The sequence below is a fragment of the Dryobates pubescens genome, chromosome 30 (genome assembly GCF_014839835.1).
Source record: "Dryobates pubescens isolate bDryPub1 chromosome 30, bDryPub1.pri, whole genome shotgun sequence".
Lineage (NCBI taxonomy): Eukaryota > Metazoa > Chordata > Aves > Piciformes > Picidae > Dryobates > Dryobates pubescens.
This window is the reverse complement of record NC_071641.1, coordinates 7,027,275-7,044,876: the sequence shown is the minus strand read 5'-3', so window position 1 is coordinate 7,044,876 and position 17,602 is coordinate 7,027,275. Positions and strand designations below refer to the sequence as shown.

Sequence of the window (17,602 nt, the reverse complement as noted above, 5' to 3'; positions counted from 1 at the left end):
TTCCAACCCCACCTTGCTGGGATGCTGTGTGAAATGCAGGCTGAACATCAAAAATAATGAGCACATTCATAATGTTGAGATAGGAGAGACAGGATTTGGGTGGGGGTTTTTTTCCCACCTCCCATGGAGCCTCAATTTTAGCAGAGAAACCTTTGCTTCCTTCTCTTTGTTTCACTGGCAAACAGGAGCTGGGGACCCAGGCAGCACCTGGCACTCTCTTGTGGGGTGGGCTGGGCTGGGCTCTGTGAGGTTTGGTGAGGTCCAACGGGCATGTGAGAGCCACAGAATCACCAAGGTTGGAAGAGACCTCAAAGATCATCGAGTCCAACCTGGCACCACAGACCTCAGGACTAAACCATGGCACCAAGTGCCACGTCCAGTCCCCTCTTGAACACCTCCAGGGATGGGGACTCCACCACCTCCCTGGGCAGCACATCCCAATGGCTAACAACTCTCTCTGGGAAGAACTTTCTCCTCACCTCCAGCCTAAACTTCCCCTGGCACAGTTTGAGACTGTGTCCTCTTGTTCTGGTGCTGGTTGCTTGAGAGAAGAAACCAACCTCCTCCTGGCTACAACCTCCCTTCAGGGAGTTGTAGAGAGCAAGAAGGTCTCCCCTGAGCCTCCTCTTCTCCAGGCTAAGCAACCCCAGCTCCCTCAGCCTCTCCCCACAGGGCTGTGCTCAAAGCCTCTCCCCAGCCTCATTGCCCTTCTCTGGACACATTCAAGAGTCTCAATGACCTTCTTAAACTGAGGGGCCTGAGCCATCCTGCTTGGCACACCTTTCTGGGGATGAAGAACAAATCCACTCTGTGCTGGGCAGATCCAGGGCATGGTATTGGTCTATTGGTGGTTCATAGTTTGTCACTGGGTGCTGGGGAGCATCAGGAGGAGGCACATCTCTCCTGGGGAACACCAACATCTGGTGTCTGGCAGTTCCACTTACAGGAAGGTGCTATATTGATAATGAGCAGTTGATGGGAGCTAACAAAATACCCATTGGGGTGTTCCAGCACAGCAGATGGCATTGAGTTGTGGTGTGACCAACAGGGCAGGGTTGTGTTGCCACCACCAGCCAGGGTCTTTGTGCAATGTTCTTTTATCACAGAGGGCTTCCAGAAGCCTTCTTGGGGTCCTTGTGCCATGTTTGTACATCACAGAGGGCTTCCAGAAGCCTTCTTGGAGTCCTTGTGCCATGTTTGTACATCACAGAAGGCTTCCAGAAGCCTTCTTGGAGTCCTTGTGCCATGTTTGTACATCACAGAGGGCTTCCAGAAGCCTTCTTGGGGTCCTTGTGCCATGTTTGTACATCACAGAGGGCTTCCAGAAGCCTTCTTGGAGTCCTTGTGCCATGTTTGTATATCACAGAAGGCTTCCAGAAGCCTTCTTGGGGTCCTTGTGCCATGTTTGTACATCACAGAGGGCTTCCAGAAGCCTTCTGGTGGGTCCTTGTGCCATGTTTACACATCACAGAGGGCTTCCAGAAGCCTCCTCATGGGCTTCTCTGGCCCAGCCTCACACCAGAACCATTCCTGCCCATACAGACTGCAGCTGCCAAAGCTCTGCTGTGCTGAAGTTGCAGTGGTGGTGAGCTTGGTCTTCTGAACAGGCAGCAGCTGTCACCTCCTGCTCACCCAAAGCTCATTTCACCAGCAGCCCCCAGCAGCTGTGACTCAAGTTCCTGCCAGTCCTCCCAGATAAGCAGCTGCTGGGGCTGTGGGTGAGAGACAACCTTCTGGAATAGGTTGCCCAGGGAGGTGGAGGAGTCACCATGCTGGGAGGTGCTCCAGAAACGTGTGGACATGGCTCTTGGGGACGTGGCTTCACAGCTGGGGTGGTGCTGGGTTGAACTCACCCATCTTAGAAGTCTTTTCCAACCCAAACAATTCTATAGTTCTGGGATTCTGATGTCAGCTCAGAGAGAGTGGAGTCTCTGGAGCCCTGGGAGATGTTGCAGCAGGTTCAGGGCTGCTATTTTGGGGGCAGTCACAGATTCTGTAGTGATCTGCTGCCTTTTTTAGCAACCCCCAGTGTGTTGTGTGCAGAAAGCAAGGCGCTGCTACTATGGTTGGCTCCTCACATGCTGGGGGTTGTGTTTCTCTAATGGGGCTGCTGACTAATTCCTGAGGCACATCATGGAGCTGAGCAAAGCAGCCAGTGCCTGGTCACCCAGCACCTCCTGCACTTCTCATCTGCTGAGCCATTGAGTTTATTGGGGGTGACACCTTTGCCTGGTCCGAGAGCCTGCTGAAGATTCCTATCTCGGTTTGTTTCTTGGCTGCTGCCTGGAGCAGGCTCTCCAGATCAGCTGTAGCCATGGAGACATGGGAATGACACTTTGGGGTTTGTTTTCTCAGAGGCACTGCCTTTTCCCACACGATTCCAAACAGGAGAAGAAAGAGTTGTCGACAGCTGCCCTCCTGGAGCGCTCGCAGCTCGCCAGCGCAGGCTTTGACTGCTGGGGAAGGGCTCTGCTTTGAAGGTGCTGCTTCCAGCTGGCTGTCCTCTCTGAGCCTGCTTTAGGGGCAGAAGAAGGATGGGATCTGCTGCTCTGAGTTGCTTTTCAGCATGGGGTGTGCTGCTGACAGTTTGGGTTTCCAGAAGAACCTTGGGGAGTCACAGAATTGTCTCAGTTGGAAGAGACCTCCAAGATCAGAGAGTCCAACCTGCAGCCCAACACCACCATGGCCATCAAACCACGTCCCCAGGTGCCACAGCCACAGGTTTCTTGAGCACTTCTTCCTGCAGGCCTATCCCAGCCTTCAAATCACCATCACTGACCTGCTTCTAGACAGGTCTGCTTTTATTTTCACCATTCCTGACAAGCTGCTGAGATTCCATTTGGGTCAAGAGCAGGGTGATGGCAGATCCTAAATCCATAACAGCCCCAAGCCAGTGGCACAAACCCCACACCCTCCACGCTGCCAATTCCCTTCTGCAGTTGTCTACTAAAACCCAGCCTAATTTCCAGCTGCTAACTGCCTCTCCAGATCATCCTCTTCTCATTCCAGTGCCCCTCACCTGCCTTCATGCACCCATAGCATGCTTTAGGTTGAAAGGGTCCTTTAAAGGTCATCTAACACCCCTCCACCCATAGTGAGCAGGGACACTTAGCTTAGAGAAGAGGAGGCTGAAAGGGATCTATTAATGCTTACAAATATCTAAGGGGTGGGGGGTCAGGAAGATGGGGCCTGACTCTTCTCAGTGGCCCCCAGTGACAGGACAAGAGGTAGTAGGCATAAACTCGAACGTGGAAGTTGCATCTAAACATGAGGAGGAACTTTGAGGGCAGCAAAACACTGAACAGGCTACCCAGAGAGGTGGTGGAGTCTCCAGCCCTGGAGACTTCCAAGGCCCACCTAGATGCATTCCTGTGTAACCTGCTTTAGGTGATCCTGCCCTGGCAGGGAGGGTGGACTCAATGATCTCCAGAGGTCCCTTTCAACCCCTACCACTCTGTGATCCTTAGCTAGACCAGGCTGCTGATCTCATGTGCCAGAGATGCCAGATGGAAACCCTTCCTTAGGCAGCTGAGCTCATTAGACAATGCACTGGGATACCTGGCTGCAGGGTGGGATTCATAGAGCAACAAAGGGATGGCCACAGCAACCCTATGCAGAGCTACAGGCTGGGGTCAGAGTGGCTGGAGAGCTGCCAAACAGACAGGGACCTGGGGGTGCTGATTGACAGCTGGCTGAACATGAGCCAGCAGTGTGCCCAGGGGGCCAAGAAGGCCAAGGGCAGCCTGGCCTGCATTAGAATAGTGTGGCCAGCAGGAGCAGGCAGGGAGGTCATTGTGTCCCTGGACTCTGCATTGGTTAGGCCACACCTTGAGCCCTGTGTCCAGCTCTGGGGCCCTCAGTTCAAGGAGGACATCAAGACACTGTCCAGAGAAGGGCAAGAAGGCTGGGGAGAGGTTTGGAGCACAGCCCTGTGAGGAGAGGCTGAGGGAGCTGGGGTTGCTTAGCCTGGAGAAGAGGAGGCTCAGGGGGGACATCATTGCTGTCTACAACTACCTGAAGGGAGGTTGTAGCCAGGAGGGGGTTGGTCTCTTCTCCCAGGCAACCAGCACCAGAACAAGAGGACACAGTCTCAAGCTGCACCAGGGGAAGTTTAGGCTGGAGGTGAGGAGAAAGTTCTTCACCGAGCGAGTCGTTCGCCATTGGGATGTGCTGCCCAGGGAGGTGGTGGAGTCACCGTCCCTGGAGGGGTTCAAGAGGGGATTGGATGTGGCACTTGGTGCCATGGTCTAGTCATGAGGTCTGTGGAGATAGATTGGACTCCATGATCCTCGAGGTCTCTTCCAACCTTAGTGATACTGTGATGGCTGAGAGTGGAAGTGGGAGCAGCAGGGAGCCCTGGAGGTGTAGATGGTGCATCTGCCCTTCAGCACCGCTCACGGAACGGCCCGGGAGCGTGGGGAGATACGTGGCAGGAGCTGGCCCAGACTCTGTTTTCAGTTTCACTTGGCAAAGTTTTCCTAGTTCTCCTGCAGCAAATGTCCCCCCAAAAGTGACAATAACAATGTTTTGGACACAAGCCTAGCACAGAAGGGCGATAGGAACTCGAGGGGCATGCGTGGGCCCTCGATTCGTCCTCAGGGATAACAGATGTGCAGATATTGGAGATCTGGGAGTGGGACTCGGAGTGTTTAGGGGGAGTTCTTTGCTCCCACTCTTCCTCTGTGGAGTTGGCCTCCCCACTGTCAGTCAAACATGGCTTCAGTGCTCTCCTCTGGCTGTCAGGGCAATGAGGATGATTAGGGGAGTGGAGCACTGCCCTGTGAGGAGAGGCTGAGCGCCCTGGGGCTGGTTAGTCTGGAGAGAAGACTGAGAGGGGATTTAATAAGTGTTTATACATGTCTGAGGGCTGGGGGTCAGGAGGGAGGGGACAGGCTCTGCTCAGTTGCACCCTGAGATAGGACAAGGGGTAATGGATATAAGCTCCAGCACAGGAGGTTCCACCTCAACATGAGGAGGAACTTCCTCACTGTGAGGGTCACAGAGCCCTGGAGCAGGCTGCCCAGAGAGGTTGTGGAGTCTCCTTCTCTGGAGGCGTTCCAGCCCCATCTGGATGCATTCCTGTGTGACCTGTGCTGGATTCTATGGTCCTGCTCTGGCAAGGGGGGTTGGACTCGCTCTCCAGAGGTCCCTTCCAGCCCCTAGCATCCTGTGAGCCTGTGATACAAATTAAAACCTCTCTTTTTCTTTACCTTGTAGTGAACTTTGACCACTTCCAGATCCTGCGGGCGATCGGGAAGGGCAGCTTTGGCAAGGTAGGCTTGAGTTTGCTCCTCTGCTTCGTGGGGTGCCTGCTGCTATCTCCTCCTGGTTTGCTGGAACTGGCTGGGGTTCTGCTGTCAGATGATGGCTGCTAGGTAAAGGCAGGGAAAACCATGCTCAGGAAAAGCCCTCACTGCCGTAGGGCATGGCCTGGACTCTGGGTGGAGCAGGTGTGTTTGAAACTGGCAGCACAACCGTGACCAGCTCGTGGCAAATCTTCACAGTGTCTGCTCCTTTCTGAGAGGCTTGTGGGCTGTGAGGGGCAACAGTAAGCCAGACCCTCATGAGGTTCAATAAGGCCAAGTGCAAGGTCCTGCACCTGGGGTTGGGGCAACCCTCGAGCCAATACAGGCTGGGGAATGAGGAGGTTGAGAGCAGCCCTGCAGAGAAGGACTTGGGGGTGGTGGTGGGTGAGAAGCTGGACATGAGCCAGCAATGGGCACTTGCAGCCCAGAAGGCCAAGGGCATCCTGGGCTGCACCAAAAGCAGCATGGCCAGCAGATGGACAAATGGTTCTGCCACTCTGCTCTGACGAGATCTCACTTGGAGTGCTTTGTCCAGCTCTGGGACCCCCAGCACAAGAAGGACATGGACCTGCTGGAGTGGGTCCAGAGGAGGCCACAAAGATGATCAGGGGGCTGGAGCACAGGATGAGAGAGTTGGGGTTCTTCAGCCTGGAGAAGAGAAGGCTCCAGACAGACCTTAGAGCAGCATTTCACTATCTGAAGGGGACCTGAAGGAAGGCTGGGGAGGGACTGCTTAGAAGGGTTTATGGTGATAGGATGAGGGGCAATGGTTTGAAACTGGAGCAGGGGAGATTTGGATCAGACATTAGGAGGAAGTTCTTCACAATGGGAGTGGTGAAACACTGGAACAGGCTGCCCAGGGATGTGGTTGAGGCTCCATCCCTGGAGACATTCAAGGTGAGGCTTGATGTGGCCCTGGGCAGCCTGCTCTAGTTGGTGTCCCTGCTGGGGGGTTGGGCACAATGAGCTTTGAGGGTCCCTTCCAGCTCAATGCCAACTGTGAATCTGTGAGAGGTGTTGGATGCTCTGGGTGTCTGAGCTGCACGGCATGGCCATGCCGGAGGGCTCTCCGAAGCCCTGGGTTGTTTTCCCACTCAGCAATGAGTTTTGCTGAAAGCTTTTGTTGTTTATTTTTAACAAATGGCTTTTGCCAAGTGTGTGGGAGAGCATGGGAGGTGATGATCAAAGAGCTGGAGAGCTCTGGGAGTCAGTTGCTGCTTGATTTCCCGGGTTTATTCCTTTTGCATTCCCTTGTCACTGGCTCTCGCTCCATCCCTGCGTAGAGAACCCTTTGCTGCTGCTGCCTGGGCATGCCCCACACCACTGATCTGCCCTGCAGGTGACCTCATTGCCTTGCTGCTCTGCTGTGGGGTCATAGAATCACAGAACAGGGGTTGCAAGGGACCTCTAGAGGTCATCAACTCCAACCCACCTGCCAAAGCAGGAGCACTTCAGGCAGACCCCACAGGAATGCATCCAGATGGGTGTTGAAAGTCTGTAGAGGAGGAGACAGGGCCACCTGCCTTTTGCACCTCATCCCCCCAGGGGAGTGCTGGAATCTCACACTGGACACTGAGTTGGACAGGGTGCTGGGCCAGCTTGTCTAGACTGGGCTTTGCCCAGGAAAGGTGGGACCAGATGTTCCTCAAGGTCCCCCTTCCAGCCTGGTGTTCTGTGGTGGTACAATACTGTGCCTCAGCAGCGGCTGTGCTCCTCCAGCCTTCTACCCAACAGCTCCATGACCACCAAACCGTGTCCCACATCTCCACATTTCTTGAACACCTCCCAAGATGGTGACTCCACCACCTTCCTGGGCAGCCTGTTCCAATGCCTGACCACTCTTGCAGGGAAGAAACTGTTCCTCATCTCCAACCTAAACCTCCCCTGGTGCAGCTTGAGGCCATTTGCCCTTGTCCTGTTATTAGTTATGTGAGAGAAAAGGCCAACACTGACCTCACTCCAACCTCCTTTCAGGAGAACAAGAACTCCCAGGGTCTTGTGACTCCTGTTCATCATCAGAGACCCAAATGCAACTTAATCTTACTAAAAAGCAGCAGCTGATGTGTTTCTGAGCTCACATGAGAGGATTCATACTCCTGAATGTGAGCTACCCAGAGACAAGAGGTTTGATTCTGCTGAGCACCACCAGGTGCTGCTGGAAAATTAGTTTAGCTCAGAACTTGAAAGGGAGAATTAAATATCCTGGTCCCAGGGCAGGACCTTTCTGCCTTTGAAGAGAGCTGCTCCTCATGGCTGCCTCCTTCCTCCTCTGTGGACATGAAAGGAAGGTTAAGTCTGGCAGGCAGCAGTCTATCAGGTCTCATAACTGGGGAGAGACTTCAACAAAAGGCTGAGGTGATTCATCTGCCAACTTTGGGGCTCATTTTGTCAATATGCTGCACTTCCTTGGGGTGCTGAGGAAAGCTCTTTCACATGTGTGCAAAGTCCCCTCCAACTCGTGGTGTGCAGGCACTGTGCAGCCACAGCCCTGGAGGCTCGGCTGAGCCTTGCACGCCATTCAGTGGCCTTGGTTGATTTCAGCTCTTCCTGCCCACTTCCAGCAAGGGGCTTAGGAGCCAGGGGCTTGTCCATCTCAAGTGGACCTTCTGTGGTCACTGAGAGACCTGCTGATGTGGGATCCCATAGTGATGGGACCCATGAAGAGCAACCTGTGGGGCAGATGGACTCTCTCCAGTAGTTCTCCATCTCTCTTGAACTGGGGAGACCAGAACTGGACCCAGGGCTCCAGATGTGTCCTCACTAGGGCAGAGTAGAGGGGGAAGGAGAATGTCCTTTGTCCACCTGGCCACACTCTTCTTCATGCACCCCAGGAGACTATTGGCCTTCTTGGCCATGAGGACATTGTTGTAGTTTGAAGAGACCTTTAAGAGCATCAGGTCCAAGCCAGCACTGCCAAGTCCCCACTAAACCCTTGTCCCTCAGCACCACATCTCCATGGCTTTTCAATCCCTCCAGAGAAGGGGGACCCCACCACTGCCTTGGGCTGCTCTATCCTAGGGCAGAGGTAAACAAGGAGGAGCAGCAACAAAACCTGTTCCCTTACTGCCACCCTTCTCCCCATTCCCCAAGCAGCCCCTGCTCCCCCTACCATCCTGCTCCCCACCACCACCCTGCTCCCCCTTCCCCAAGCAGCCCCTGCTCCCCACCACCACCCTGCTCCCCCTTCCCCAAGCAGCCCCTGCTCCTCCACCACCACCCTGCTCCCCCTTCCCCAAGCAGCCCCTGCTCCTCCACCACCACCCTGCTCCCCCTTCCCCAAGCAGCCCCTGCTCCTCCACCACCACCCTGCTCCCCCTTCCCCGAGCATCCCCTGCTCCCTGTACACCCTCCTCTCCCCTGCCTAAACAGCTCTACCAGTACCATTCTTTCACCCATCCCAGAGCCAGGGGCAAGACCCTCAACCAGCCAAGATACCACCCAGAGCTCAGCCCCAGCAAGGAGGGCAGGCCAGCCAGCACCCGTGGATGAGATTGGAGTAGCAATCGATATTGTCCCTAACAACCGGGGGGCCACCAGGCCCCCCGGCCTTTGTTGTCACCACCACCACCACCCAGTGTGCACCATGGGCACTCACCAGAGATGAGAGGAGGATCCTCCAGCCCAGATGGGCTCAGCTAGGGGCTTCTGCCTTTCCTGGTGGGGAATAAAAAGGGGAGTGGGCAGGGAGGGCCAAGTGGCCACACCTGGGGTGGGAGGAGACTCCAGCAGAGCCCAGGTGCTCTGGGTTTGAGGGGAAGAAGGGGCAGGTGGGGTGGGAAAGGGGAAAAGAGGAGAGGGTGGTGAAAGAAGGGGATTTAAAAATAACTTTATTTTCCCATAGATCTTTCATAATGCACAACTGCAGCTCATGGTTTGCTCTGCCTCCATGCAGGAAGATCAAACCCAGCAATCCGTCATAAAATAAAGCCCAAGGAAGCCTTTCCATTGCTATCGTTTTGCTTGGTGGGAAAATCTGTGCTTTTCAGAGCCAGATAACAAAAGAGGTTCTGCAAGAGTGATTTTTTTTTTCCCCTGGATACCAGCAGACACCACCAGGATGGCTGAGGGACTGGAGCACTGCCCTGTGAGGAGGGGCTGAGAGCCCTGGGGCTTTTTATGTCTGGAGAGGAGAAGAGTGAGAGGGGATTTAATTAATGTTTCTCAGTATCTGAGGGCTGGGGGTCAAGAGGGAGGGGAGAGGCTCTGCTCAGTTGCACCCTGGGATAGGACAAGGGGCAATGGATAGAAACTGCACAGGAGGTTCCCCCTCAGCATGAGGAGGAACTTCCTCACTGTGAGGGTCACAGAGCACTGAACAGGCTGCCCAGGGAGGTTGTGGAGTCTCCTCCTCTGGAGATTTTCAAGACTCATCTGGATGCATTCCTGTGTGACCTGTGCTGGATTCTATGGTCCTGCTCTGGCAGGGGGTTGGACTAGAGGATCCCCTGAGGTCCCTTCCAACCCCTACCATCCTGTGATCCTGTAACACAAGGGGAACTTGTTGTCCTTCATCAGTCCCAGGTCCTTCCCCACAGAGCTGCTTCCCAGCAGGTCACCCCTCACCTGTACTGGTGCCTGGGGTTCTTTCCTCCCTAAGGGCAGGACCCTGAAAATCTCAGGTGTTGGTTGCACTGCTGGCATCCTGACATCTCCCTTCTTAAAATGTGACCTCTGCTGACCATCTGAACCAGGAGGCAGCTGAGGGAGCATTATCCCTGTGTTCCTCCTACTACCTGCTCTTCTCACTCTGTTCACCCTTGGATCATCTGTCACCGCTTTTCCTGAGGGAGGAAGAGCTGGACAGACTTATGGGGATTCATCATTTCCACTCTGCCACTCTGGAGAAATAAAAACATGTCTGAAGTCCTCCAGCATGCAGCCAGCAGTGTGCCCAGGTGGCCAAGAAGGTCACTGGCATCCTGGCCTGCAGCAGGAACAGTGTGGCCAGCAAGAGCAGGGAAGTCATTCTGCCCCTGTGCTCAGCACTGGCTAGGCTACTGGTGAGTCCTGTGTCCAGTTCTGGGCCCCTCAGTGTAGGAAAGATGTTGAGCTGCTGAAAGGTGTCCAGAGAAGGGCAACAAAGCTGGGGAGGGGTTTGGAGCACAGCCCTGTGAGGAGAGGCTGAGGGAGCTGGGGTTGCTTAGCCTGGAGAAGAGGAGGCTCAGGGGAGACCTTCTTGCTGTCTCCAACTCCCTGAAGTGAGGTTGTAGCCAGGAGGGAGCTGGTCTCTTCTCCCAGCCACCCAGCACCAGAACAAGAGGACACAGTCTCAAGCTGTGCCAGGGGAGGTTTAGGCTGGATGTTAGGAAGAAATTCTTCATAGAGAGAGTGATTGCCCATTGGAATGTGCTGCCCAGGGAGGTGGTGGAGTCACCATCACTGGAGGTGTTCAGGAGGAGCCTGGATGGGGTGCTTGGTGCCATAGGTTAGTTGATTAGGTGGTGTTGGATGATAGGTTGGATGTGATAATCTTGAAGGTCTCTTCCAACCTGGTTAATTCTATTCTATTCTATCCTATTCCATTCCATTCCATTCCATTCCATTCCATTCCATTCCATTCCATGTTGGAAGGACCAGAGGAAATGGCCTCAAGCTGCACCAGGGAAGGTTTAGTCTGGACATTGGAAGAAACTTCTTCCCCGAAAGGGTTCTCAGAGACTGGCCCAGGCTGCCCAGGGAGGTGGCTGAATCCCCATCCCAGGAGGTGTTTCAAAGAGGCAGAGCTGTGGTGCTGGGGGACATGGGGTAGCCCCAGCCTTGGTAGAGGTAGAGAATGGGTGGACTCCATGATCTGAAAGTTCTCTTCCAGCCAACCATTCCATGATGCTATGCCTGCTCTTGGAAAGGGGGATTAAACCAGGGGCTGAGCTCTGGAGTCAGCAGTAGCATGAAATAAAATTGCCCAGAGAGAACAAACACATCTTGGGGCAGGTGGGCCTGGGCAGGCAGCCCAGCAGCAGCATTTTTCCTTTGTCTTTTGGGTTGTTTTTTTTTTTTCCCCCTCTTCTTTCTTTTGAGTGATTTGTGAAGTTTTAACAGGGCCTGCAAAGACTGAGGGGAGCTCAGCCGGTTGTGAAGAGGTAGCTGGCTCGGAGCGTGGCTTGCTTTGCAGCAGCCCTTTAACTTGGGGGCTTTGTTGCTTTAATTCTTCACACAGCCTGAAGCTGGGACTGGGAAAGCTTTAATCCATCTTCTAAAGGTCAGAGCTGCCCACGCAGGAGCTACACCGTAAATAAAATTCCCTCAGAGTCTATTCTCAGCTGCAGCCCTCTTTGATACCCACACAAGCTTCAGCCTTCCTCTTTTCCTCTTTTTCTTTTCCCCCTCCCAGCTTTATAAATGTTGGATTTTTTTTTCCCCCCAAAGAAAAGCTGGGAAGAGAATCCTTTGATACAGGAACAGCACAGACAGCTTTGGCCCTTGTGTTTCCCTTAGCTGTTCTGCAGCTGGCTTGAAGGCTTGGGCAGAGCTGCAGGCAGGGTCTCCAGACATGTGCCTGATGGAGCTTGGCCACATCACTCATTCACATGCTAGTGAGGGCCCCAGCCCTGGCACTGAGGAGGCACCAGGAGGACCTGCTCTGTCTTCTGGAGGTGACAATATTCATAGATTCCCAGAGTGGTTTGGGTTGGAAGGGACCTTGGAGATCATCTAGCTCCAACCCCCTTGCTATGGGCAGGGACACCTCCCACCCGACCAGGCTGCTCGGTGGGTTTGGGTTTTGAAAGGGCAGTGTGGTTTAGAATAGCATAGCATAGCTTAGCATAGCATAGCTTAGCATAGCATAGCATAGCTTAGCATAGCATAGAACAGCATAGCATAGAACAGCATAGCATAGCATAGCATAGCATAGAACAGCATAGCATAGCTTAGCATAGCATAGAACAGCATAGCATAGCATAGAACAGCATAGCATAGCATAGCATAACATAGCATAGACCAGGTTGGAAGAGACCTTCAAGATCATCAAGTCCAACCTATCATCCAACACCACCTAATCAACTAAACCATGGCCAGGATGCCCTTAGTCTTCTTGGCCACCTGGGCACACTGCAGGCTCATGTTCAGCCTACTCTCAACCAGTACCCCCAGGTCCCTCTCTGCCTGGCTGCTCTCCAGCCACTCTGCCCCCAGCCTGTAGCTCTGCATGGGGTTGTTGTGGCCAATGTGTAGAACCTGGCACTTGGATGTGTTCAGTCTCATGCCCTTGGACTCTGCCCATCTGTCCAGCTGAGAGGGGCAGCCAGGTGAGGGGTGCCCCTCAGTGCTGGAGCACCAAAGTCCCAGAGCCACCTTCTGGGAGTGAGCAAGAGTGGGTGCATGGGAAAGCATGGTGCATGAGGATGGTGATCACTGCTCTGATACAACCTCCTGGCAGGAAGGTGGTGGTGATGTTTCCCACTCTTGGCCGTTGCTGAGCCGTTGGGGTGTCACCAGTAAAAGCCAAGGGAGAGAGAAAGGCAAAGGGTGAAGAGCTGAAGCGATGGTGTGGCCCAGGACTACCTCACTGGCCAGATCTTGGGGTGTGGGGCCAGCAGCAGTGAAATTACAGAGCAGAAGATCTCAAGTGAGCAGTGGCTTCCTCTGGAAGGAGGCCTGGGACACCGTGCACCCCTGCTGGGGGGACCTCTGTAGGGCTCCTGAAGGCTCAGACTTCAGAAGACAGTGGTCTTTAGGAAGAGCTGTTTGGCTATTGTTGTACATCCAGGGCCTTCTGACATTTGCATTAGGAGCTGCCTGGGGCTTCTTTCAGCCCCCACCATCCCTCGTGGATGAGTCATGCTGGTGTGGGACGGGAGGTGGGACTGGTTCACACCGGCAGCTGAGAGGCTGCGGGCAGGAAAGCGGCGCAGGAGCGCAGGGGTTGGAAGCACCTCTGAGGGCCCCTTCCAACCCCGTGCAATCTGCGAGTCAGTGAACTGCTGTGGCTTCACAGCTTGCCCAGCAGCTGGTGGCTGTCAGAGGAGAGGTGGCAGAAGGTGCTGCAGGAGAAGCCTGGAGGCTGGTGAAGCCTGGAGGCTGGTGAAGCCTGCGTGCAGAGGAGCCCGGGGCGGCTGTGGCAGACGCGATCGATAGAGCCGGGGTGGCTGGCGGGGCGGGCGCCTGCGCTCGGCAGCCCTGCAGGGCTCCGCTCAGTCTGCGAGCCCCAGCAGTGTCCTGAGGTGAACCACCAGGCTGCTTCTGCCCAGCCATGCCCTGGAGCTGGCTGCACCTTGTGTCAGCAGAAATCTTCTCTGGCGTGCATCGCCCTGCTCCCAGCCAGGCCCCTCCAGGAGCTGTTTGCTGCTCCAGCTCCTCTCAGCAGGGAGAGGCTTGCAGAAGGAAATTCTAGCAGAAGATCCACACACCACCAACACCACCCACCCAAGCCCCAGATGCTATCTCCTTTCTAGGGCTTTGTTTAGCAAGACCTTTTTGTGGGATGACATAGAATCATGGAATTGTCAAGGTTGGAAGGGACCTCAAGCATCATCCAGTTCCAACCCCCCTGCCATGGGCAGGGACACCTCACACTACAGCAGGTTGCTCAGAGCCACATCCAGCCTGGACTTAAAAACCTCCAGGGATGAGGCTTCCACCACCTCCCTGGGCAGCCTGTGCCAGGCTCTCACCACCCTCATGGGGAGGAACTTCTTCCTAACATCCAATCTGAATCTACCCATTCCTAGTTTTGTTCCATCCCCCCCAGTCCTGTCACTCCCTGACACCCTAAAAAGCCTCTCCCCAGCTTTCTTGTAGCCCCCTTCAGATCCTGGAAGGCCACAAGAAGGTCTCCTCAGAGCCTTCTCTTCTCCAGACTGAACAACCCCAACTCCCTCAGTCTGTCTCCATAGCAGAGCAGCTCCAGCCCTCTGCTCATCCTCGTGGCCCTTCTCTGGACACCTTCCAGCACCTCCAGATCCTTCCTGTACAAGGGGCTCCAAAACTGGATGCAGTATTCCAGGTGGGGGCTCACCAGAGTAGAGTAGAGTAGAGTTAGAGTAGAGTAGAGTAGAGTAGAGTAGAGAGGGAGAGTCATCTCCCTTGCCCTGCTGGCCACACTTCTCTTGCAGCAGCCCAGCATGTGATTGGCTTTCTGGGCTGCAAGTGCACACTGCTGAACTTCTCATCCACCAGCACCCCCAGGTCCCTTTCTTCATGGCTGCTCTCAAGCCAGTCCCTGCCCAACCTGTACTGGTGCTTGGGGTTGCCCTGACCCAGATGCAGGACCCTGCTGAACCTCATGAGGTTGTCATCCACTGTCGGTTGAGTGGCAGGGGTCTCCCAATCCAACACTGGCAGAAGGGTCAACCCTAATGATGGGTTGAGAAGATGGAGAGCTAAGGGTCTCTGAGGAGAGGAGGTTGGAGCCAGGTGGGGCTGGTCTCATCCTCCAAGGAACAAGTGGTAGGATGAGAGAGAGGAAATGGCCTCAAGTTGCCCAGGGGAAGTTTAGGTTGGATATGAGGAACAATTTCTTCTCCAGAAGGGTTGTCAAGGCCTGGCCCAGACTGCACAGGGCAGTGGTGGAGTCCCCATCCCTGGAGGGGTTTGAAAGCTGTGGGGATGTGGTGCTGAGGTGACCTGGCAGTGCTGGGTTAACTCAGTGAGCCTCGAGGTGTCTTCCAGCCTAAACAATTGTGTGATTCCATGGGAGATCTCCAGGTTCTGCAGGGGTCTCAGGGACTCTCAGAAGAAAACCAGTGAGAGAAGGAGAGGGCAGAGCTGGGTTGGGTGACATGGCTAAGAAAAAACTCAACTTGAAGGCATCACTGGGTTTCATCCACTGTAGCCCACCCCTGAGGACAAGGAGCAGAATATGTTGGCACTTGGCTGGACTGATCACTGGCAATCTGATGAGTGTTCCCCTAGTGCTGCCCTTAGACAAAGGCCCTTCCAGCTGTGCTCAGCTGTCAGCTATTCAAAAGGCTCCACCTTGGCTGTGGTGGCTGTGGTGTCTGCCTGCCCTCTGTGCCACACCAGAGTGCTGGCCCCACAGGGTTGGCAGCAGCAAAGTCTCACTTTTGAAGTGAAAAAAAGGCCAATCTTTGCTGCTGGTAATGATGCCTTCCTCAGTGGCTTCTCTCTGCCCAGCCTATAGATCTGGTTTGTGTCCTGACAAGCCATCATCCAGCACTCCCCCACAAGCTGCTTAATTGAATCAAGAGCTTGGGATGATGCAGGCTTTGGAGAGGATAACATCCAGGCTTTGCTGGACATCAGCATCATCTACAGGCCCTTAGAAGCTGCAGCTTATGAGTTTGGGATGTTCTGGTAGTGCTCATGGTGGCACAATCCAATTACAAACCACTTAATGTCATAAATGATCAGGAACAGTGTCCTCTGCTCATGAAATTATATCAGCATGATACAGCAGATGTTCTCCAAGCCCTCCTGTAATGGCTTATTAGTTCAAGGCCAGGTTGAATGAGGCCTTGAGCAACCTGGTCCAGTGGAAGGTGCCCCTGCCCATGGCAGGGGGTTGGAACTAGATGATCTTTAAGGTCCCTTCCAACCCAACCCATTCTATGATTAAGGTGAATGTTTGTCTGGACTTACCCAGAGTATTCTGGGGTGTGCCCATCCTGTTGCTGTCTGCAGCACCACAGCACAGTCATGTCTGCAGAAAGAGACCTTCTCCTCATCTTCACATGGTCTATTTCTGCTTGAGGGCTGGGTCAGCCTTCAGGGAAGCCTGAAGTTCCTGACTCCTCTTGAAGTGTCTCTGCACTGCTTGGAAACTGCAGAGCATTCAGAGCTTGTGGCCAGCAGGTGGAGGGAGGTTCTCCCCCCACCCCCATCCAGTGCTAGGTGAACCACGCTGATGGATTCTGGAGACAGGCGAAAAAGAGGATGTGCAAACAGTCCTTGTTGTGGGATAGACCTTTAGAGGGGGATTGGTAATGCTGTGTAGAGCATTGGGTCTTCATGTTAGAAGGCTGAGGAGACCATGACAGTGCATCTCTGGTGACTTCTGTTTGGGATGGAATCTCCTCCCTCTCGTGAGCACCGTATCACCCAGCATCTGGCAGCTCCGAGCTGCACACCGGCAGCTGAGGCTGCAGGTACCATTGCCACCTCATTTCTGTCTGTGTGCCATGGCTTCAGACTTTGGTCACCCTCTGCATCAGTTTCTGAGCACCTTTTCCCATGTCCCTCTGCACCTTGCTCCATGGTCCCTGCCCCCATGCTGGCACCCACATCCCAAGTGGTCCCTGAGAAGTGATGCATCAAGAGATGCTGCTTTCCAGTTGCAGGATTGACTCTGAGAAGTCAACCAGGGTTTTAATTGGTGTTATCCTGCCCTGTGGAACTGGGTTCTACTTGGAGAGCCAGGGTAGGTAGGCAGAGATGTGTCCCCCCCTGTGTGTATGTACCTATACAGCCACAAAGGGAGGAAGCACCAGCACAGAAACAGAGACTCACAGAACCATTTCAGTTGGAGAAGACCTTTAAGGTCATCAGGTCCATCTTGATCTTCAAGCTCCCTTCCAACCCAAACCACTCTATGAATCTATGAAAGGTGATAGAGCTGTGGTGGAGGCCCCATCCCTGAAGACATTCAAGGCCACACTTGATGGGGCCCTAAGCAACCTGATCTAGGTGAAGGTGTCCCTGCTCACTGCAGGGGTGTTGGACAAGCTGACCTTCGAGGGTCCCTTCCAACCCAATGCATTCAGTGATTGAGTTAACCCAGCACTGCCAGGTCACACCAAACTATGTCCTTCAGCACCACAGCTCCACAGCTTTGAAACCCCCCCCAGAGATGGGGACTCCAGCCCTGCCTGGGCCAAGCCTTGACAACCCTCTGGGGGAAGACATTTTTTCCTCTTGCCCAATCTAAACCTCCCCTTGGGGCAACCTGAGGCCATTTCCTCTTGTCATGGTGCTTGTTCCTTGGGAGGGGAAACCAAGCCCCAGCTGGCTCCAACCTCCTCCCAGGGAGCTATTGGGGGTGTTTAAAAGAAGGAGAAGAAAGGGCAGGAGCAGTATTTATTAAACGGGAGTCTTTTGTGTCTCTGCTTCTCACTCTCACCTCCGGTTGCTATTTCTGTCCAAACCCCACCAAGGATCCTTCTGTTCTCTTGTTCCCTCTCAGGGCTGCAGTGGGGTTGTTGTGCTGCCTTACTGCTGCTGAGCTAAAAATGCTTTTGTCAAGTCTGTGCTATAATTTGCTCTGAAGAAGGGGCAGTGTGGAGCGGAACGTGTGTCTTGTCCGTGTTCCTCACGTGCTGCCATGACACCAGGCCACCCCTCACAGCCTCCATGCTCTCAGGTGCTGTTCAGCAAGGGATGGAGTCCACAGGTTAAAAGAT

General features: G+C 54.2%; 1 protein-coding gene across 2 annotated transcripts in view; it reads left to right on the top strand.

The window, feature by feature from the left end:
• The window catches only part of STK32C (serine/threonine kinase 32C), an 86,284-nt gene that overhangs the window by 45,680 nt on the left and 23,002 nt on the right, over positions 1 to 17,602 (top strand). The window contains exon 2 of one of the 2 annotated variants that reach the window (XM_009906584.2): positions 5,218 to 5,273. The exons of the other annotated variant lie outside the window; for it this stretch is intronic. Coding sequence (XP_009904886.2) covers positions 5,218 to 5,273 — 56 coding nt within the window. The remainder of the gene's footprint in view (positions 1 to 5,217; positions 5,274 to 17,602) is intronic. 2 annotated transcript variants of the gene reach the window in all.